The sequence below is a fragment of the Ischnura elegans genome, assembly GCF_921293095.1.
Source record: "Ischnura elegans chromosome 13 unlocalized genomic scaffold, ioIscEleg1.1 SUPER_13_unloc_1, whole genome shotgun sequence".
NCBI lineage: Eukaryota > Metazoa > Arthropoda > Insecta > Odonata > Coenagrionidae > Ischnura > Ischnura elegans.
This window is the reverse complement of record NW_025791657.1, coordinates 11,850,427-11,871,372: the sequence shown is the minus strand read 5'-3', so window position 1 is coordinate 11,871,372 and position 20,946 is coordinate 11,850,427. Positions and strand designations below refer to the sequence as shown.

The 20,946-nt window shown below is 40.9% G+C and overlaps 1 protein-coding gene across 1 annotated transcript in view; it reads right to left on the bottom strand.

Annotated features, from left to right (window-relative positions):
• The window catches only part of LOC124172066 (zinc finger protein 16-like), a 36,499-nt gene extending 16,861 nt beyond the window's left edge, over window positions 1-19,638 (bottom strand). Inside the window, exons 1-4 of the mRNA XM_046551473.1 lie at window positions 19,568-19,638; window positions 18,198-18,317; window positions 12,190-12,324; window positions 7,853-7,972 (exon numbers count right to left, since the gene is read on the bottom strand). Of these exons, the coding sequence (XP_046407429.1) occupies window positions 7,853-7,972; window positions 12,190-12,324; window positions 18,198-18,296 (354 nt within the window). The 5' untranslated portion in view covers window positions 18,297-18,317; window positions 19,568-19,638. The remainder of the gene's footprint in view (window positions 1-7,852; window positions 7,973-12,189; window positions 12,325-18,197; window positions 18,318-19,567) is intronic.
• Between the last annotated feature and the right edge of the window lie 1,308 nt (window positions 19,639-20,946).

Below are 20,946 nucleotides of genomic sequence, written 5' to 3'. Positions count from 1 at the left end.
CAACAGACTAATAGAAGATTATGTCAATTTTAACCTGACCGATGTCTTTCAAACTTTGTAGTTACATACACTTCTTTATTGTCTTTCAGAAAACATGAACGTTTAATAAATGATTCAATATATTTAACCGCGAAAAAATAAAAATGGCGGGCACTACTCACTTTTTTTGGGGACTGGTTTGCTTTTTATTGTATTACTCTCGAAATATGGATGTCATAAGGCACACTTCTGTTAGAAATGATAGTAACTGAATGTGACCATATAGTATCGTCAACTTTAAACCCCCCGAAACCCCCTAAAAAATTAAAATTTTCATATAAGTAGCCTTTTCGGGTGCTTATCGTCACAATTCCGCCGCTTCTCCAATCCTTACCACTCATCGCTACGGAATTGATGTGGACGATTGATGACCGCTGGCAGTAAAAACCTATAAACCCCCGGTACACCCTCATACACCCCCCCAAAAAATAAAATTTTGCATATAAGTCTACTTTTTGGGTACTTTACGTGACTATTCCACCGCCCCCAACGACTCATCCCCACGGAATTTATGTAAATGGATGGTGACCTCCAGGAGTACACACATTTAAACCCCCGGTATCCCCCTGAAATCCCTCCCAAACGTAAAATGTGTCATTTAGTCTCCTATTTGGGTACTTCTCGCAAACATTACGCCACACTACCCGTCCCCTCTGAGGTCTAGGTCCGGAATATTAGGTGAGGGCGAGCAACCGTAAACCATACGGGAAAAAATACCAGAAACCCCCGATCACCTCCTGGAACATCGCTAAAAAAATTAATGAATTTTAAAGTCGCCTTTCCGAGTAGTTTTCGTCACAATTTAACCGGTGCCCCTACCACTTATTAAAACCCCCGAAAACCCCGTGAAACCTCCCAAAAAATTTCTAACAAATCGCCTCTCCAGGTAAAAGAATCGTCAGACCACTGTTCCGGACCCCTAGGACTTATCGGCACGGAATTTATGAGAACGATTTGTGACCACTGGTTTAACACAAGTATAAACCCCCCGGTATTCCGTTGGAACCCCCGCAAAAAATGAAAAACGTGCCATTAAGTCTCCTTTTATGGGTACTTGTCGCCACTATTACTCCGCATTGCACTACCCTTTACAATCATCGCTACGTGATCACTGTGGACGATTAGTGACCGCATGCATGACACATTAAAACCCCCGAATCCCCTTGGGCACCCCTCTCGGTGGAGAAGAGCATTAATGAGGACTAAGCGGAGCAGCCGCGGGGGGGCTCCTCGACCCCAAGGCGGCGAAGCCGCCCCACAACGATGAACGGCGAAGCCGTTCCGAGGAGTGACTGGCGTAGGCGAGGGGGAGCTTCAGTAACCCTCGGGCGGCGAAGCCGCCCTGCCGTTCAAGCGGCGCAGCCGCTGTAGACTCCACCCATCTCAACTCACACTCAACCCCTGGGCGGCGAAGTCGCCCTCCAGCGAGGAACGGCGAAGCCGTTTCGAGGAATGAGTGGGGCGCCTCCCTACCCCCTGGCCGGCGAAGCCGGCCCCTAGCTGAGGTGAGATTATTCGAACTTATAAGTCTTCGAGCGACCACAAATGTAGACGGCGAAGCCGGAACCGGGGTTTTTAAGGGGCGGAGCCCCTTAACGAGCGCGCGGAGCGTGCGAGTCCCATCTATATACAGCCCTTGTGGTGACTGACTCATGGATACAAATTCCCGACCACTTCTAGAAGTGCTGGAGAGCTGAAATTTGGCACGCGTGCGGGGAACCCGAAATGATCCGGAGGAAAAATCCGAAAACCGGAAGTTTCCGCCACGTGTCGTCGCTAGGACGACAAAATGGCCGAAATCGGGCTTTTTCCGGTGACCGTCTTTCGGTTTTTATTTTACTGTGCGCGAACCGTGCGCGCCACACGAGTCGTTAATGCATTTTTTGAAAGCTGATGAACGTAGGCACGTAATTAAGTAAATTTATTAGTTTCCATTTGAGAAAGTTACAGCTAAAATGGCGTCCAAAAATTGATTTTTCGAAATAAATATCAAACTTTCCCCTCTCCTCGACTTAATTTACGGTGTTGGATAACGAAAATGATTATTATATATGCTTATCACGTTGTCTACGAAATATAGGTAACAATTTTCTTTCATCGTGCTTGGTTACTCAGAAAAAAATTAAAGTATTCCGAAAATCACCGAAAATTACGATTTCCAAAAGATTAACACAAGGTTTTGTCAATTTTTACCCGACTAATTTCTTTCAAACTTTGTTGTTACATACAACTATGAATTGTCTTTCAGAAAACATAAACATCTAGTAAATGATTTAATGGATTTAATCGCAAAAAAATAAAACTGGCGGGCTCTACTCACTTTTTTCGGGGACGGGTTTCCTTTTTTTTGTATTACTCCTGAAATATGGAGTTCATAGGGCACACTACTATTAGATATGACAGCAAATGAATGTGACCATATGGTATCGTCATATTTAAACCCCCCGAAACCCTCTAAAAATTAAAATTTGCATATAAGTAGCCTTTTCGGGTATTTTTCGTCACGATTCCGCCACTATCCCAAGCCTTGCCACTCATCACTACGGTATTGATGTCGACGACTGATGACCCCTGGTAGGACAAACCTATAAACCCCCGGTAAACCCACATACACCCCCCTAAAAATAAAATTTTGCATATTACTCTACTTTTTGGGTACTTTTCGTGAGTATACCACCGCCCCCAACGATTCATCCCCACGGAAATTATTTGAACGGATGGTGACCACCTGGAATACACACATAAACCCCCGGAATCCCCCTGAAATACCCCCCAAATGTCAAATGTGCCATTAAGTCTCCTATTTGGCAACATCTCTCAAACATTACGCCGCACTTCCCGTCCCCTCTGAGCTCTAGATCCGGAATATTTGGTGAGGGCGAGCCACCGTAAACCATACTGGAAAAATACCAGAAAACCCCCGATCACCTCCTGGAACATCACCAAAAAAAATCCTCAATCCCAAGGCGGCGAAGCCGCCCCAGAACGAGGAACGGCGAAGCCGTTCCGAGGAGTAACTGGCGTAGGCGAGGAGGAGCTTCAGTAACCCTCGGGCGGCGAAGCCGCCCCGATGTTCAAGCGGCGCAGAAGCTGTGGACTCCCCTAAAACGAAAAACGGTGAAACAGCTCCGAAATGCCTACGACCTCTGGGCGGCTATGGGGACCTTAGACGAGGAACGGCGAAGCCGTTCCGAGTATTAAGCGGGGAAGCCCCGGGGGGGCACACTGAACCCCTGGGCGGCGAAGCCGCCCTTCAGCGAGGAACGGCGAAGCCGTTCCGAGGAATGAGTGGGGCGCCTCCCTACCCCCTGGCCGGCGAAGCCGGCCCCTAGCTGAGGTGAGATTATTCGAACTTAAAAAGTCTTCGAGCGAACACAAATATAGACGGCGAAGCCGGAACCGGGGTTTTTAAGGGGCGGAGCCCCTTAACGAGCGCGCGGAGCGTGCGAGTCCTCTCTATTATATACAGCCCTTGAGGTAACTGACTCACTCATGGATACAAATTCCCGACCACTTCCAGAAGTGCTGGAGAGCTGAAATTTGGCACGCGTGCGGGGAACCCGAAATGATCCGGAGGAAAAATCCGAAAACCGGAAGTTTCCGCCACGTGTCGTCGCCAGGACGACAAAATGGCCGAAATCGGGCTTTTTCCGGGGACCGTCTTTCGGTTTTTATTTTACTGCGCGCGAACCGTTCGTGCCACATGGATGTTTAATGCATTTTTCAAAAGCTGATAAACGTGGGCACGTAATTACGTAATGTTGTTAATTTCTTTTCAAGAATATTGCAGCCAAAATGGCGTCCAAAAATTCGTTTTTCTATTAAAATTTCATAACTTCCGCTCCCTTCGACTTAATTTAAGGTATAGGATAACGAAAATGATTATTATATATGCTCATAACATAGTCTACGAAATGTAGGTAACGTTTTTCTTTCATCGTCCTTGGTTACTGAGAATAAAATTAAAATATTCCGAAAATCACCGAAAATTACGGTTTTCAAAAGATTAACACAAGGTTTTGTCAATTTAAACTCAACCGATTTCTTTCAAACTTTGTAGTTACATACAGCTTTGCATTGTCTTTCAGAAAACATAAACATTTTAATAATTATTTAATGGATTTAACCGCGAAAAAATAAAAATGGCGGGCACTGCTAACATTTTTCAGGGACTGGTTTGCTTTTTATTGTATTACTTTCGAAATATGGATGTCATAGGGCACAATTCTTTTAGACATGACAGTAAATGAATGTGACCATATAGTACCGTCATCTTTTAACCCCCCGAAACCCCCTAAAAAATTAAAATTAGCATATAAGTAGCTTTGTCGGGTACCTTTCGTCACAATTCCGCCGCTTTTCCAATCCTTACCACTCATCGCTACGGAATTGATGTGGACGATTGATGACCACTGGCAGTAAAAACCTATAAACCCCCGGTAAACCCACATAAACCCCCCCCCCCCCCCAAAAATAAAATTTTCAAAAAAGTCTACTTTTTCGGTACTTTTCGTGACTATTCCACCGCCCCCAACGACTCATCCCCCCGAAATTTATGCGAATGGATGGTGACCGCCAGGAGTACACACATTTAAACCCCCGGTATCCCCGTGAAATCCCCCCCAAATGTAAAATGTGTCATTTAGTCTCCTATTTGGGAACTTCTCGCAAACATTACGCCGCACTTCCCGTCCCCTCTGAGCTCTAGATCCGGAATATTTGGTGAGGGCGAGCCACCGTAAACCATACGGGAAAAAATACCAGAACACCCCCGATTACCTCCCGGAACATCGCCGAAAAAAAAATAAAACAAATTTAAACTCGCCTTTCCGAATAGTTTTCGACACAATTTAACCGGTGCCCCTACCACTTATTAAAACCCCCGATAACCCCGTGAAACCTCCCAAAAAATTTCTAATAAATAGCCTCTCCAGGGAAAAGAATCGTAAGACCACTCTTCCGGTCCCCTAGGACTTATCGGCTCGGAATTTATGAGAACTATTAGTGACCACTGGTTTAACACAAGTATAAAACCCCCGGTATTCCGTAGGAACCCCCCGAAAAAAAATGAAAAACTTGCCATTAAGTCTTCTTTTATGGGTACTAGTCGCCACTATTAATCCCCATTGCACTACCTTTTACAATCATCGCTACATGATCACTGTGGACTTTTGGTGACCGCATGCATAACACATTAAAATACCCGAATCCCCCTGGGCACCCCTCTCGGTGGGGAAGACCATTTATAAGGACTAGGCGGAGCAGCCGCGGGGGGGCTCCTCAACCCCAAGGCGGCGAAGCCGCCCCACAACGAGAAACGGGCGTAGGCGAGGGGGAGCTTCAGCAACCCCCGGGCGGCGTAGCCACCCCGATGTTCAAGCGGCGCAACCGCTGTGGACTCCCCCCACCTCTGGGCGGCGAAGCCGCCCCTTAAACGAATAACGGTGAAACAGTTCCGAAATGCCCTCGCCCTCTGGCACACTAAACCCCCAGGCGGCGAAGCCGCCCTTCAGCGAGGAACGGCGGAGCCGTTCCGAGGAATGAGTGGGGCACCTCCCTACCCCCTGGCCGGCGAAGCCGGCCCCTAGCCGTGTTGAGATTATTCGAACTTCAAAAGTCTTCGAACGACCACAAATGTAGACGGCGAAGCCGGAACCGGGGTTTTAAGGGGCGGAGCCCCTTAACGAGCGCGCGGAGCGTGCGAGTATTAACTATAGAACTTTGTTTAAAATTTGAAAATGCTTATAAAAAATGAGGAATTCAATTCAAAGTCTGCAATTTACGTGCAAGCAAAAATTATCCATGTGCCAAATACATTTAAGCAATCCATAATTTGACCACAAACCAATGCCGCAGTTAGAATCGTAAACCCGGAAAGGAGATAGCACAACTACTCTCAGAGTCCGAGATAATGTGGAGGAGTCGAAAAAGGTTGGAGCTGAGAGCGTGTGTATATCCCCGAGACTCTTCATAACGAATGTCCTCCAAAATGCTCGGTACCACGAGAAAGAAGTCTCTTGGAGCTTTCTGCAGCAGTCATGCTAAGACAAAAACTCTGCCATCTCGAAAGGGTTAAGCAACTTATAATACTACCAACCCACTATCTAAGTACTGTCTATCTGCTACCCAAGTCGTATTCCTTTGCTAGAAAAAGAAATGGCATAAATTTGAAACGAGGCAATCTTTTAGGGAAGTAACACATCACTGTCAACAAAGTAAAGCTTTGAGAAAACAGAACAACATGGCATCCCTTTTGGTCCAAGGAAAACCTGGAGAAATACACACATATTCAAGAACAACACTCTTGATTGATAGACCAACAAGCCTCAGCAGCCACCAAAGTCACAGCCACAGCATACGCAACCATAGGCTGGCCGTTATTTTTCCGAATTGAGAAAAATTATGTTTTCCTAGGCTCAAAATGGTACAAATGAGGTTAAATATTCACATGCTAAAATTTAGTTACTCTTAACTAGGGGAACCCATGCCTCAGGGGCCCTACGTACTGAGGACCTTAAACTGAGTTTTTTTGGGGCTGAAAAATCACTATACTTACAAAAAATGGGCAAGTAAGTTGGAGTTCACATTTTATTCAGAGAATGGTCAAATTTGAACAAAGCTCTACCATTAATATTGACACATTTAATGCAGCAAAAATTTCTATGTTGATGTTTATACTGGAATTGAGATGCATGTAAATATATATCATACAATGTTAGAACCCCGTAGAGCCGAACATGCATGGTTGCAACCTGGCCACGACATCAAATTTGAGGAGAAGAAACTTTTAGTTAAGGACAGCCGATACTTCCCTAGACAAATCAGGGAAGCAATAGAAATTCAAAAAACACCTTTGAATTTCAATAGAGAAGATGGATACTTCCTTCACAGCGCCTGGAAAAGAGTGATGAAAGAGAGCCAATCAGAGAGAAGTGCCCAGTCAGACGGCCAATCACAGTGCAGCTCCCATCCAGCCTACAGTATGTAAGCAAGGCAGAAACCAACAGCCAACACCTTTGACCTGAAGATGTTGGCAGGATAGCCAGTGAAACTGTAGTCCACAAACAAGCTGACGCGGAAGGGAACCCTGAAGAAAGGCTGAGATCATTTCTCACACAATTTCGTTTAAAAGTTGTAGATGCTGCTGAAAAGACAAAGAATTCTATTCTCACTTAGATTTTTTGAGAAAGGAAAAAGTATTTATTTTGCAAAATGACTGGATGCAAAATTGTATGACCCCAGTCCCTTACCACAAAGAGGGGTGATATAAGACTAGGGGTCTAAGAACCTGCTCCTAGAATTCCGGGGTATGGCCAACGTCCCACTTTGTTAGGTCCTGAAACTTAGATTTCACGAATCCACAACCACCATAAAAGGGAGAGAGCAAGGAAAAATTAATTTTTTCTGCATTCGTTCTCCTGCATATAAAAATCTCCGGCGTAAATTTGCCACCATAGTCTCCCAGGTCAAGAAACGTACTGCAGCCATTTTTGTCAATCGCAGGGAAAGCGTTGAGTACATCCTTCCTAACAAGTTTACCATATTGGATGATTTTGTAATTTTTTTCAATAGAAAATTATATAATTTTAAAAATTCAATTGAATACAGTAGATACCATTTAATGGGTCCACCGGTTACTTGGGACAGCCGCTTAACTGGGGCAGATCTTGAAGAACAGAACCCAATAGAGGAATATCCCAGAGTATTCTCCGCTTAATTGGGACAGCATGGTGCTTTATTGGCAATTTTCAACAGAGGAATGAATTTAGGTCATAAAAAACTGAGCAAAATAAAGGACAGAGTCTTCACTCACCAAATCATCATTTGCCAAGGGGTCTACAGGAACACTTGCAATTCCATCCGGAGCTGTTCCATGCAGCACTTCATTATTTTCTTCTCTTAGGGGGTCCATGTTCTCCTCTTTTACATGAAACTAGAAGAGAATGCTGGGTATTACTCGACTAAATCCAAGAATAATGATGAAAATAATACATTATATTCCGTCAAATGGGTCCACCGGTTACTTGGGGCAACCACTTAACCTGTTCCCTACGCAGGGCATGATTTCACAGTCTGAATTTTCTGATGCTTAAGAAGGAAGGCCAGATTTTCACGGCTTGAATTTTTTGAAGCAAAATGCTAAGGGCCGTGTTTTCACGGTTTCGCTGTCAAGCATGCCAAGTGGATCCCAACCGCCATTAGGGTCCCTCGGCACAAGAGGTCCGACCCTTTCCTATTGTCCGTGTGGGGATTACCTCGGCCCATTCCGGCTCTCAGTGTCCCACTCAAGGAAGGTGCTCATGGTCACTTATTTGTTTATAAGTTAAAATAACTAAATACGTTCATGTTGCATTTATTGAAAATCAATGCGAGGAATTACATTCTGTATGTTCTGCTGATTGGCTCCAAATTTTAAACCGAATTCTAGCGTTCATATTAACGGAGTTGATCATCACCCACAACAATTTTTGGAGACGCTAAGGTTAGATGTTTAATTGTTATTTTTATAACTTACTAGCAAGTTTATAGGAGCGATATTGTAATGATTTACATATAAACATATACGTTACTCTGTTAGCTACATTCTAAGTGTACATTTGCGGCGGTATTTGATAGAATATTCGAATTCGATAGAATTTATTCTAGAAACAGTGTTTTGTATTTTTTCTTATTTCGTTCGTAATATGAATTTATATTTACACAAGCAAATTTGCTCTAAAAAATAATATTTAGCCATTTCAAACAACAAATTTGTAAAATTCAAGTAGTTTTATGAGAATTTTTCTGGAAATTATTCTTCTAAAAAATTCTAAATGTATCATTCTCATATTTTCAGAGAACTGGAGAGCAAGCGCAAATGAGGAGAGTGTGGATTTTGGCATCATGGATCTAAAATATATTAATATCATAAATCGTAAATACCTAGAAGTAGGCTAGGAACATTGAAAGATTTCACTCGCTTTAAAGTATTTGTTGGTCTATGATATAGTGCCGTTTTGCTGAAAACCCTAAAAATAACCGTAGAACTTCGTTTAAAAGTTGTACAGGTATTGCAAAATGAAAGGAATACATTGATGAACTGACATTTAATGCAACAGTAACAATTAAAAAAATGTAAATTGCACTTGCAACAATAAACTGACCACAATAGTATGCCGGGATGGGCTGCCTTCGGGGAAAAGGGTCAAGGATTATATTTGCCCAGTTGCAGAGGAAAGGGTCCGGGACCCCGCTAGGAAAGGTCATTAAGGGGAGGAAGCAACTACCTGCACAGTCCGAAGCCAAGAAAAAACTCCATAAGGGGCGAAAAAGAAATTTTCAAACCCTTCATAGAGCCAAAAGCAACTTCCCGTGAAGGAGCTCGGCGCGAAAAGGTTAATTGGGGTAGATCTTGAAGAACAGAACCCAATAGAGGAATATCCCAGAGTATTCTCCGCTTATTTGGGATAGCATCAGTAGCGGCGCGTGCGTATACGCATGTTAGCAAGTGCACACCCAAAGATGAATGAATTATAAAAGAAAACTATTTCTTTGCAACGAGAAGGATAAAAATCCTGAGTGCATATGCAAGAAACATGATGCTCCGAACCCTACAGCCATCTCCTTTTCGAATTCACCGATCTACAAGTGTGCGATCCGTGGCACCGCGCCGGGCACATTTTCGGTCTATGCGATCGCTTGAGGGTGCTCTGGCAGGACGAAGTAAGCGGGGGGTATGTACAGTTCAAATGGGTGATGGGAGCAGACACAAAACGATGCGAGTGTGCACGGGTGTATTTTTTGTGAGTGACTCGCAGGTAGTGTAGTGGTGTAGCCGCCACCTACACTACCTGCGCCCAGGATCCTAGTCCGTTTAAAGAGTCATCTGTACGGCCGTTTTCTACACTACTTCCTCATAGGGTGTAAGGAAAGGAGAATGAATTTCACCTACCATCACTTGTAAAGGTGTGTTTAGAATAATTATTTTCATGCATGCTAATATTATTTCTGTTCATGCAATTTTAAGGGTAGAATATACCAGTGATATGTTTTGCTTGCTATGTATTCCATTACACCGAAATATGATGCTCATGGATTGGTATTAACATAATATAAGTAAATCATCCTATATCTACTCTAATGCACACCCTAGATAAATTACCACCAGCCGCCACTGGATAGCATGCCGCTTTATTGGGCCATGACTCGGCCGCATAGACTATATACTCGCGAGGAAATTAAAATTTTTGGTTTCAGAATACTATTTTTTCATTTTCCTCCTTTAATTTACACTTATTTTTCAAAAATGATCCTATTTTTGCCCTATTTTGAAAGTTCTTGTTTTTATACTATCCGCAAGAGGATAGGACTTCTCTTTAAAAGGAGTTAGTAAAAGACAGTCATTCGGTGTCGCCCGAGGCTGTGAAAAATATTTTTAACTAAATTGTTATGATTTTTAAAATTTATAATGAACTAGCAAAACTCGCTGATTTATTAATCAAATTAATAGTTTAATAAACTTGGATTGCATTATAAACATTCTTTAGTCTCCTTTCCATCATTTCAACATTTGTTTATGCCCATGTACTGGATAGTTCGCCTAATTGAGGCAGCCGCTTAATTGGGGCCAAGTGCACCAGTCCCGATACGTCCCAATTGACAGGAATCTACTGTATTTCACAATTGAACCATTCAATTGAAAAGTGACAAACTTCAATTGGATTTTCTTTAATTGAATATTTTTCACCTGAATTTTTTTCAATTGAATAGTTCAACTTAATATTTTTCAATGGAATAGTTCAATTTAACATTTTACAATGGAATATTTCCGAAGGGTGTAAAAGAGGAATAAAATTAGTCTGCATTGGGACTCAAACAGATGACCCAAGCAGCATAAGAAGGGGTGAGCACTCGTCCAACAAGGTAGCTGAGAGGGATCGATTACTCAAGGTGGTGCACGAAATCTTAACATGAGAATCTCTCTCAAACCCAGGGCTGTAGAAGAAATCCATGGCCCTTTTTCTACGTCAACATTATAGTTTCAGAATACAACAGGGTTCCCACTCTAACTGAATTATAAAATTCACGGTTTTCTCCAGGTTTACACGGTCTATATTTTGTCAAATTCACGGTCTGTTTTTTTTTATTTCTAAGAATAAATATTGATCACATAAAAATCACCGACTGCACGCTTACTAAAAATTTACCAATACTGTAAACGCCGGCAATGCAAACGCAGCAATGAAAGTACTCCTTTTTATGTCGCCTATCGTTAGCAAAATTTAGAGCCTGATAAATGTTGAGATTGGGAAAATGGAGGGTGACAGGGAAGTGAAGAGGTGTCTGATTTCTCGTCAGGGTTAATGATCACTTTGGTTAGCAGTCTTCCAATGACAGGCTTAAGGTCTGTCTCTCGTCATGACACACGGACCAATAATTGTGCTTCGAATGTACATGTGCAGACAAATGTGTGGACATTGTTTGAGAGGTAATGACCTTGAAACATGATCGATATATCGATTTTTCTTTTGAATGGTCAATTGTAGTTCCACAATCAAGTTTGAGAGGATTTTAAGGTATCAGAATAAAATTCACAGCTATTTCCAGGTTAGTTCATGGTAGACGAAATTCACGGCTTATTCACGGTTTTAACAGGTTACGTACCGGGGTATTTAAATTCCTAGGAACGCCAATTTGGAAATATGTGCCTATTAGGATGTAATGCCTTTGGTTTAAACATGGTTAAAAAGCTAATTTTTAGAAAGAACTTTACCCAATCAAACGTTATGATGCATCAATTCATTATGAATAACGAACAACAACTGAAAACGTACTAATGAATACCTATCATACACTTTAAAATTGTTTAGGTTGACTCGCCTAAATCTTCATCATCCATCCGGAATGTTCGGGAAAATAATTACGAGAATTCTTGTCATCCGTACGCAACGTATTAACATGAGAATTTGTCTTGAACCTGGGCCTATCTGGAAGAAATCCATGACCCTTTTTCTACATTACCTACATAGTTTTAGAATATAAAATAGGCATTCAGATCCCGAACATCAGTCTTGGTTTGTCTCCTTGTGAGTGGTGTTGGGAATATATTCCACCAAAGAGTGAATCTGCCTTACAGCAAAACTGCACTAGACAAGGCAAGAGTACACTCACCAATTTATCATTTGCTAGTGGGTCGGTGACATCACTCAAAATTTTAGCAGGATCTGGTGTGTGCAGTGCAGAATGACTCTCTGTACTGCACAGAGCACTCTGTAAGTGCTCTTTGTACTCCTCTTTCACGCGAAACTAGAAGAGAATGCTGGGAGTCATTTATAAGGAAACACCGCGTACCTTGCTCAGCCTTTATCAATATCACATTTTTATGGCATTCGGAATGCCAAACACATATCTCAACAGGTAGTGGTTCCTTTGAATGGGCCTCAGTTTGGCTGTAATTAATTAATTTGCATGCAGTACTTTTAGCAAGACTTATATCATTCCAAAATAGCACTTCTATTGCCAGTAGGTCTGTTGATATAGTGGATAAAGTTGTCCACTCACACCCGAAGGGCCTGGGTTTGAGGCTTTGCCACGGCAGATTAATTTGTAATATCCATATTGATCAGACAGCGATGAGTTTTCATTGATTTTAATCACAGCAAACATAAGCATGAGAGAATTTTTTTATCCTCATAATGGCCTTTTAGTATTTAAGCAGTGTAATTTCGAAGGAGGACATAAGGAGAATAAACTTGCTACCCTCCTCAAAAACATACCAAAAGAGTAGTGGGGAGTAATAGCAGTAGCTTTTTTCTCAAGAAATGACATTTGCAGGTGGTTCTTGATATTATGCGGGTTGGAGTACACAAGATATTGGGAAGCAGGGAGCACAAGCATATTTGTTTATATTAAATAATCAACTTTTATTTCATTCTATTTGTTAATTGAAATGATATTTTCGAATGGTTTTTTTAGTATATAGGTACTTTGTAGGGTAAACCCCCAGTAGAGTAATGTGAATTACAATTATTCGGGAGATATGGCAATTTATATTCGTTTCATGTTATTATTAATTACATCTGCTTGCCTATTGCTGCCTGTGGTGAGCTTTAATGGCATGTGCTCTTGCAAGAAGTTGTTGTCATTTTTAATTTGGAAGTTGACCGGTATAAGCAGTACAAAAAACTTTCTAGCACACACTAACCCTTGTTACTATAGTCGTCATATTTCCACGTTTGAAATGACACCGCTTAAATACCTAAATGCTATAATGGATAAAAAAATTTCTTTTGCCTATGCTTGCTGCAATTTCAATTCATGAAATATTAGCTGCCTCATGATCAAGATGAAGATTACAAAATGTACTGCTGTGGTGAAGCCTCGAACCCTGTCCCTCAACGTGGGAGTCGACGACGGTATCCAGTATACCAACAAGCCTACCTGCAATTGAAGCGATGTCTTGGAATTGTATAAGGCTTGTTAAAAGTACTGAATGCAAACTAATAAATTTAATCACAACCAAACTAAGGCCCATTCAAGGGAACCACTACTAGTTCAGATATATGTTCACCATTCTTAAGGCAATAAAAAATACAGCATTGAAAAAGGCAGAGCATGGTTAATGGTCTATCCTTGTCAGTAAAGGAAAAATAATAACAATAACCTCTTTAAAAATAATGATAAACCCTCTTCTTTTACATGAGACCACTGAAGATGGACAAAAGAATGTACTCATAAGCTTTTCGTCTCACCTTGCCTGAAGTTCACCTCCCATAGTATTTAAAAATCCTTCCCATTATTTATTATTTCATACAGTTAATTATATCCATGAATGTTCCTCTTCCACTCAAACTTACGAGCCCATGAAAATGCAAGCCATTTCTGTGTTAATTCATATCTTTGTAACATGGATATACTTAGTAATTTCTAAAGAACTTGATGTAGAAGGTTGTTTTTGTGTATTTTCCACGCAGATACAAAATAGCAATTACTACATTAACTAAAATGTTATTTGATCCAAAAAATATTGTAAATGTTACTGAAGGCATATCCTCCCAAAAATTTTTGATGACATTCCTTGCTAGGGAATATACTCTCTAATATACTCAATAGCAAAAATATAATAATTTTACAAAACAAAGCTATGCTAATCTCTAACAAGTTCACAATTATGATGGTGATAAATCACATGGACTGAGAAAGTAATGAGAAATTGAAAAGGAGAGTGGAAGAATAAACAGCCCTTCTAAAACCTCTAAAAGGAAGACAACTAAATTGGCCACATCACGAGATGCTTAGGCCTAATAAAAAAATATTTCCAGCACAGAAGGACAGGGAGAAGGGCAATGGACAGTAGGGTGGGCTGATAAAAGTGTTTTTTCCTAATCAAATATGCCAAGCGGGAAAGTAGTGAAATAAGCCATATTCTTTGATATATTGGACAGACGATGAGGATAGTTAAAGAACAAGAATTATTGTGAACATGCTCGTGCAGAGCACAAAATGTTGGGTTCATCCATTCAAGTAAACCGGTGCGTTCTATTTAAATCGATGTCAAATGTTCGCCCAACTAAGTTAAAATACTTCCACAGAAATATTAATTGATTCCTTTCGGCAATCAACCTGTACACAGGCATCCCCCGAGATACGTAAGAGATGCGTTCTGGTAGACTCTGCATAAGTCGAAATTTACGTAAGTTGAACATTCTGCATTAGTGCTTCAGAGATTTCAATCGGTGGGGAGGGGATCGGGTGGGAATTCTAAGCGGAGAAATGCGTGGTAAATTCTCGGTGAAGTTTCATTCAATTCACTGCCATATTCATGAACTCTTCCACGTATTCTTAAGTTATTAGATACAAAATCAATAAACATTAATATAGTCTGAGAGCTGCATCTCGAGCATTGCCAATCAAAATGCGTAACATTATTCCCCGAATAGACCGATCGCGTGTATTCAACGGTATCTCAACGCTACATTACTAAACTGAATATAGTAGACCCTCGTTATTACGAATTCCACGGGACCGAAAATTCAGAGGTTCGTAATAACGAAGTTCGTATGAACGTTTCTTTTAGGAATCGTCGAAAAAAACCGTATGTGATATATGCGATTAAATTACGCCGAAATATATACATAATCAGGAAAATTCGTTCCAGTTTCGGCATGACGTAATCGAGGGCTGATATCCTCCCGAGTAGAGTAAGTCCGATTTACGAACTAGATGCGTTCCAATACCTTGTTCCTCAGTTGATAAACCTACGGTCCGGCCGCCGAGAGCTGTCCGATGACAGGGAGAATAGTCTAGGTCGGGGCAGCGTTGCCAGGTGAGAAAGTGAAACGCCAATGAAGGCCTTCGTGAAGAGAGGAGACGGAAAGGACGACGAGCGTGAAGGAACCAGTGGAAGAATCACTTGTTTTGGGGTTTCGAAGAAAGGGCATGTTTTTGTGGATCAGGCTTATTTCGCAGCTCTGTATGCATCTGACAACGTTGTATGACTAGGCGATGGTGTGAGGTGCGCTTGTGGGGCAGCAATTGGCTGCAAACCGCGCTGGCGAAGGGTTATCCGCACCTCCTATTGTGCCGTCATGGGACCGGTCGTGCTATATGCAAGGCATCGAGGATTACGGTTATCCTGCAGAATGCAACACTTCACAACAATCTTGCGCTAATTCACGAATGTGACGAATTGATCTAGATAGCCGTGCAACGCAGCCAGAGCCGAAAAAAATCGCTCTCCGCGGCAAAGAACGGGCGAAACGCTGAACAGTTCCTAACTTCACACCGGAATGAATGATATGTTGTTCAGAATATGCCCAGAGTACGATTTCCTCTACACCGCACGGCATAGCAACGGCTAAATCAAAAGACGCCAAATTGGGAAATTGAAATTTTTGAATGCTGAAAGTTCGTAAATCGAATGTGCGTAGGAAGAGAACTAACTGTACATCAAATTAACCAGCTGTAATCTGCAGCTGCAGTCTGTCACCATGATTCCTCAGGAATGAAGCTTGTTATATGACGTTGCGTGAATGGCGAAGAAGTGACCATAAATGACGCTCTTGGTCACAGTACACGCGGGCAACTTAAACGTGGCGTGATTATTAAAACTTAGCGTAGTGAATATCCATCTGAATGCCATAGCTTATGCGTGGATCTTCGTAATAAAGTTCATTTTGTAACCGCCATGACCGGGACTTTGGTTCGTAATTTCGTAAATACGAAAATTTCGTAATAATGTTTCTTTTCCGATAGCTTGGATAGGCCTTTTGCTCGGGACCAACGATTTGCTTCGTAAAAACGAGAACTTCGTAATAACGTTGTTCGTATTAACGAGAGTCTACTGTACTTAAATTGATTCATTATGTTATACTGCAATCTAAGGACCTATAGTCTGCATTGTCTACTTACCTTTAATCATTATACCTTCTGCCTTTTATATATTACGTTTATTGATGAATCTGGTCATTTCACTGTCACAGTTAATACACGTAGGAGGGGTGTCAAGGATTACGAGCTAATAACACACAAAAATACCAGTAAATCACTACATTCTTAGATACATTCACATGCACGTGCACTCAAATTTTCACGCACGCAAACATACTTTCTTTCTCTCATATCTCAATAAAATGATGTCAAAATATCATCATTTGAATATTTACTTTGCAGGAAACCTCGGAGAGTATTTCCAATGCACGAAGCTAATTAAAATTGAGCTTTTATTCAGCCAACTCCCGTCATTAACTTGCAATGAAATAGTGCATAAAAGCTTTCAATAACGCAGTATTCATTTACATTGGCACACAATATAATAGAACGAGAAAATGCAGCTTAATAAAATCTTCGCAAAATAAAAAACACGGTAAGCCAGTCACCAGAGACAATTAACCAAGTACGCAATTAATATCGTGTGTCAACTTTTTCTGCACTTTTTCGCAGCGTTCATTGCCAACACTCGAAATTTCAATGCCTTTACGTGGGTACTAACCAATTCTTTTCCACAGTATAGATTTCTGCTCGTACTCCATTTTCTTTTAACTCCTCAGATGGAAACGTCCAAACTTAATGATACAATTTTTAAATAGTTAAAGTCGGAGTTCGGGTGTGTATCTGTGTAACAAGCTGTATCGTACTGGAGTGAGTGCAACCACTTCCATCGCTAGAACTGCAAATTTTCACGTTGATTGGTGACTTGGGATTTACAAGCGATTTTTCTATGGAAATTAATGAAAATTCATTCGAGGAATGATAAAAATGAGCGAATTTGTTTTGTTTAGCGCTAAAAAACTGGAATAAATTTTATATTTTTTCTGCCATTGGGTAAACGAGCGAATATCTACTTTAACGTGCACGCATTCGAAAAGTAACGTAGTCACTTGAAATACGGTTATCACTTACGTAAGTACGGATTTACATAAGTCGAGGCATACGTAACTCGGGGGATGTCTGTAGTCAACATTCCAACACCCCATATAAAGATGGTTGAAGAAAAACCCCAAGTCTTCCTAATAATTTTCTGTTCACAGTTATCACAAAATCCATATCAGCTACAGTTTGACTTTGTTGAAGTTAAATCCCTCAATAAGAAGAAGTTATTTTTGGTAAACTCAGCCAGGGTCCAAAAAATCCAATTCTCTGGCAATGCAACCAAATACAACAAACTGCACATGATTGGGATAAATCACTCATGATGAATGATTGTTCATATTGCCTATTAAATGAGGGGATCATGATTCAAATCATCAGGTGTATTCAGCTGCACCTTGCTCATTTATCATGAACTCATGACCACTCAGTGAGAGCGTACCGGATGCAAGTGTGGGCATCATGACTCTCACTTGTTTCCCTCCCTTCTGCTCCGTGCTGATCCAAAGTGAGCAGGGTGACTCAACTCTCAATAAAAGGCCAACTGTACCATGAAGTCAGACCACTCACTCACTCAGAGAGCAAATGTGAGCACCTAGTGAGGTAGAATGCACCCATTTTGCTAATTACAATAAGTGGTTCATTTTGAATGATTCGTTCATTCTCAACACAGCTCCTCTGTATTTTTTCACTTTTTGTCAAGTGAGGGAAAGGGTTGTTTGTTTCTATTGAGTGGTTCTGGCAATGTTCAACAGAGGAATGAATTTAGGTCACAAAAAACTGAGCAAAATAAGGAAAGAGCTTTCACTCACCAAATCATCATTTGCCAATGGGTCTACGGCAACACTTGCAATTCCATCTGGAGCTGTTCCATGCAGCACTTCATTATTTTCTTCTCTTAGGGGGTCCATGTTCTCCTCTTTTACATGAAACTAGAAGAGAATGCTGGGTATTACTCGATTAAATCCAAGAACAATGATGAAAATAATACATTATATTCCGTTAAATGGATCCACCCGTTACTTTGGGCACTAAGGTACTGTGTAAGTAAACTCCCTTTGGAGTAAAGTGAATTACATGTGTTCGAGAAATATAGCATTTTATAATCGTGTTCTTATTAATTATGTCTGTACGTTTGTTGTTGATAGCCGCCAGCCTTTAATGGTATGTGCTCTTGCAATAGTGGTTTTCATTTTTAATGTAGAAGTTGATCAGTATAAGCAATGAAAAAATTAACATTTTGGCGCACACCAACCCTTGCTAGTGTAGTCGTTGTATCTCCGCGTTGGAAATGACACTGCTTAAATGCCTAAACGCCATTATGATGATAAAAAAATAATCTCATGTCTATGCTTGTCGCAATTAAAATTAATGAAAAAGTTGACGCCATATGATCATAATGAAGACAACAAAATAAACAGCCATCATGGAGCCCCGAACCATGGACCCCTGGGTGGTAGCTGTTTACGCTAACCACTACCCCACCTGACCCGCCTGCTTCATGGGGTGACATTATGGAACTATATGTGGATTGTGAAAAGTGCCGCATGAAAATTAATTAATTACAGCCAAACTAAGGCCCATTCAACGGAACCACTACTAGTTCAGGGACGTGTTCACCATTCCGAACGCCATAAAAAATACAGCAGTAAAAAAGGCGGAGCAAGTTTCGTGGTCTCCCCTTGTTAGTAAAAGACATTCATTCAGCGTCGCCCGAGGCTGTGAAAAATATTTTTAACAAAAATGTTATAATTCTTAAAAATGATAATAAATTAACAAAACTCCTTGGTTTATTAATCAAATTAATAACTTAATAAACTTAGATTGCATTATTAATATTCTTTAGTCTTTTTTCTACAATTTAAAAGTTTTTATGCCCATACATAAGAGAGTTTGCCTCGTTGGGGCAGCCGCTTAATTGGGGCAAAGTGCACAACTCTCGATACGTCCCAATTAACCGGAATCTACTGTACCTATTCTCTTTTACCTGAGTCTGCTAATACCAGCCAAATGCCTCAATGCATGAGATTTTTGCGACTAACTTAGATGAAATGGACTAAATTTTTATCAAGTCAGGTAAAAGGTGGCTTGTTTCTAAGAAGTGAGACTGGGGACGTTCCACAGAGGAATGGATTTGCATCACAACAAAAGTGAGGTAAACAAGGAAAGAGTGTTCACTCACTAAGTCGTTGGTTCCCAAGGGGTCTATGGTATGACATGCAATTCCATCTGAAAGTGTTCCATGCGGGTAAATCCACGTCAATTCAACACAGAAAAGTGACATTTTCAACCCGACCATGTTAGATTTCTTTCAAATTTGGTATATTCAATGGTACTGGTGAGTGATGGAAAAATACCAATTTGTAGAGGTATATGATGATTTTGACAAAAGTCACAGGTCCGCAAATGTTGTGAATTTGTCGAAATTTCAGCGTGTCTCTCTAAAGATAAATGACTATAATTCCGGTTCTATTCAAGGTAGAAAAATGAAACTTATGGTTTTGGAAAGGTAATATATAGCGCTTTACAATGATATACAACACGGCCTATTTATAATAATTTTAATACTCGAGGTCATTGACCTTGACCTTTGACCTTGAATATCTCAAAACACCCCCCTTCAAATTGTTTTATAAAAATATATGTTAATGCTCATACATTTTTCTACATGCATGCAAAATATCAAGATGGCACACTTAGGGCGTCATGCCCAAAAAAATATTTGTCTACAGAACTACACAAGCAAAATGCAAGAAGTACCACTTACATATGAAATGCCCATTGTTGAACGGTGAAGGTCATGGCTATATCATTACAGTGTTACAGAAAACAATGTGATGGGTAGCTTTAATGAAAATATAATAAAACTTGGTTTCACCTCACCTCATAAGTTTCCAATTAAATTGTTGATGTTCGCCAGGTCTGATCCAGGGAGACTGTATGTCCTTCCAGTTTGTTTCAAAGGATCGAGCCTTGTGAGAATGTCATATCTTTTGATGATATGACTGTCTGGTTTGGTAGGGAACACAAACGATGGAGATGGTCCATGTGGGTGCAAGAATCGGGTTTGTACTTCATCTGGGTCTTGGTAAGTGTGTTCGACATATGCAACCCACCAGTGATTATTGTATAAACAAGCAACGAATCCATGTATGACTGTAAACAGCATTTCTCTCACCACAGCTGTCACTGACTCTTCTCTACACTCTGATGAGATGGAATATGCCTCTGTCTTCACTATACCTTTTTTAATAGGTATGACACAATGAAGTTTATGGGTACCAGGAATCGTCCTAGTGTTTTCGAAACGATGCTTTAGCTTCGCCATGTCTTCATCGTGATGGATAGTCGGTGTATAATTGAAGGTGCATGAAGGGATATTTAATTTGCTCCACTGAAACAACTCTCGTGCTGTCAATATGTGGTTATCGAAAGGTCTCTTGAGGCTTGCAAGTGTGGCTAGTCTTTTTACGGTCCCTGCAACCCCATCACAAGGTCCTTTGCCATGAGCTGTAGTAAAAAAATGCCATTCTGCAGTGACATCAAAGTCTTCCTGATGGT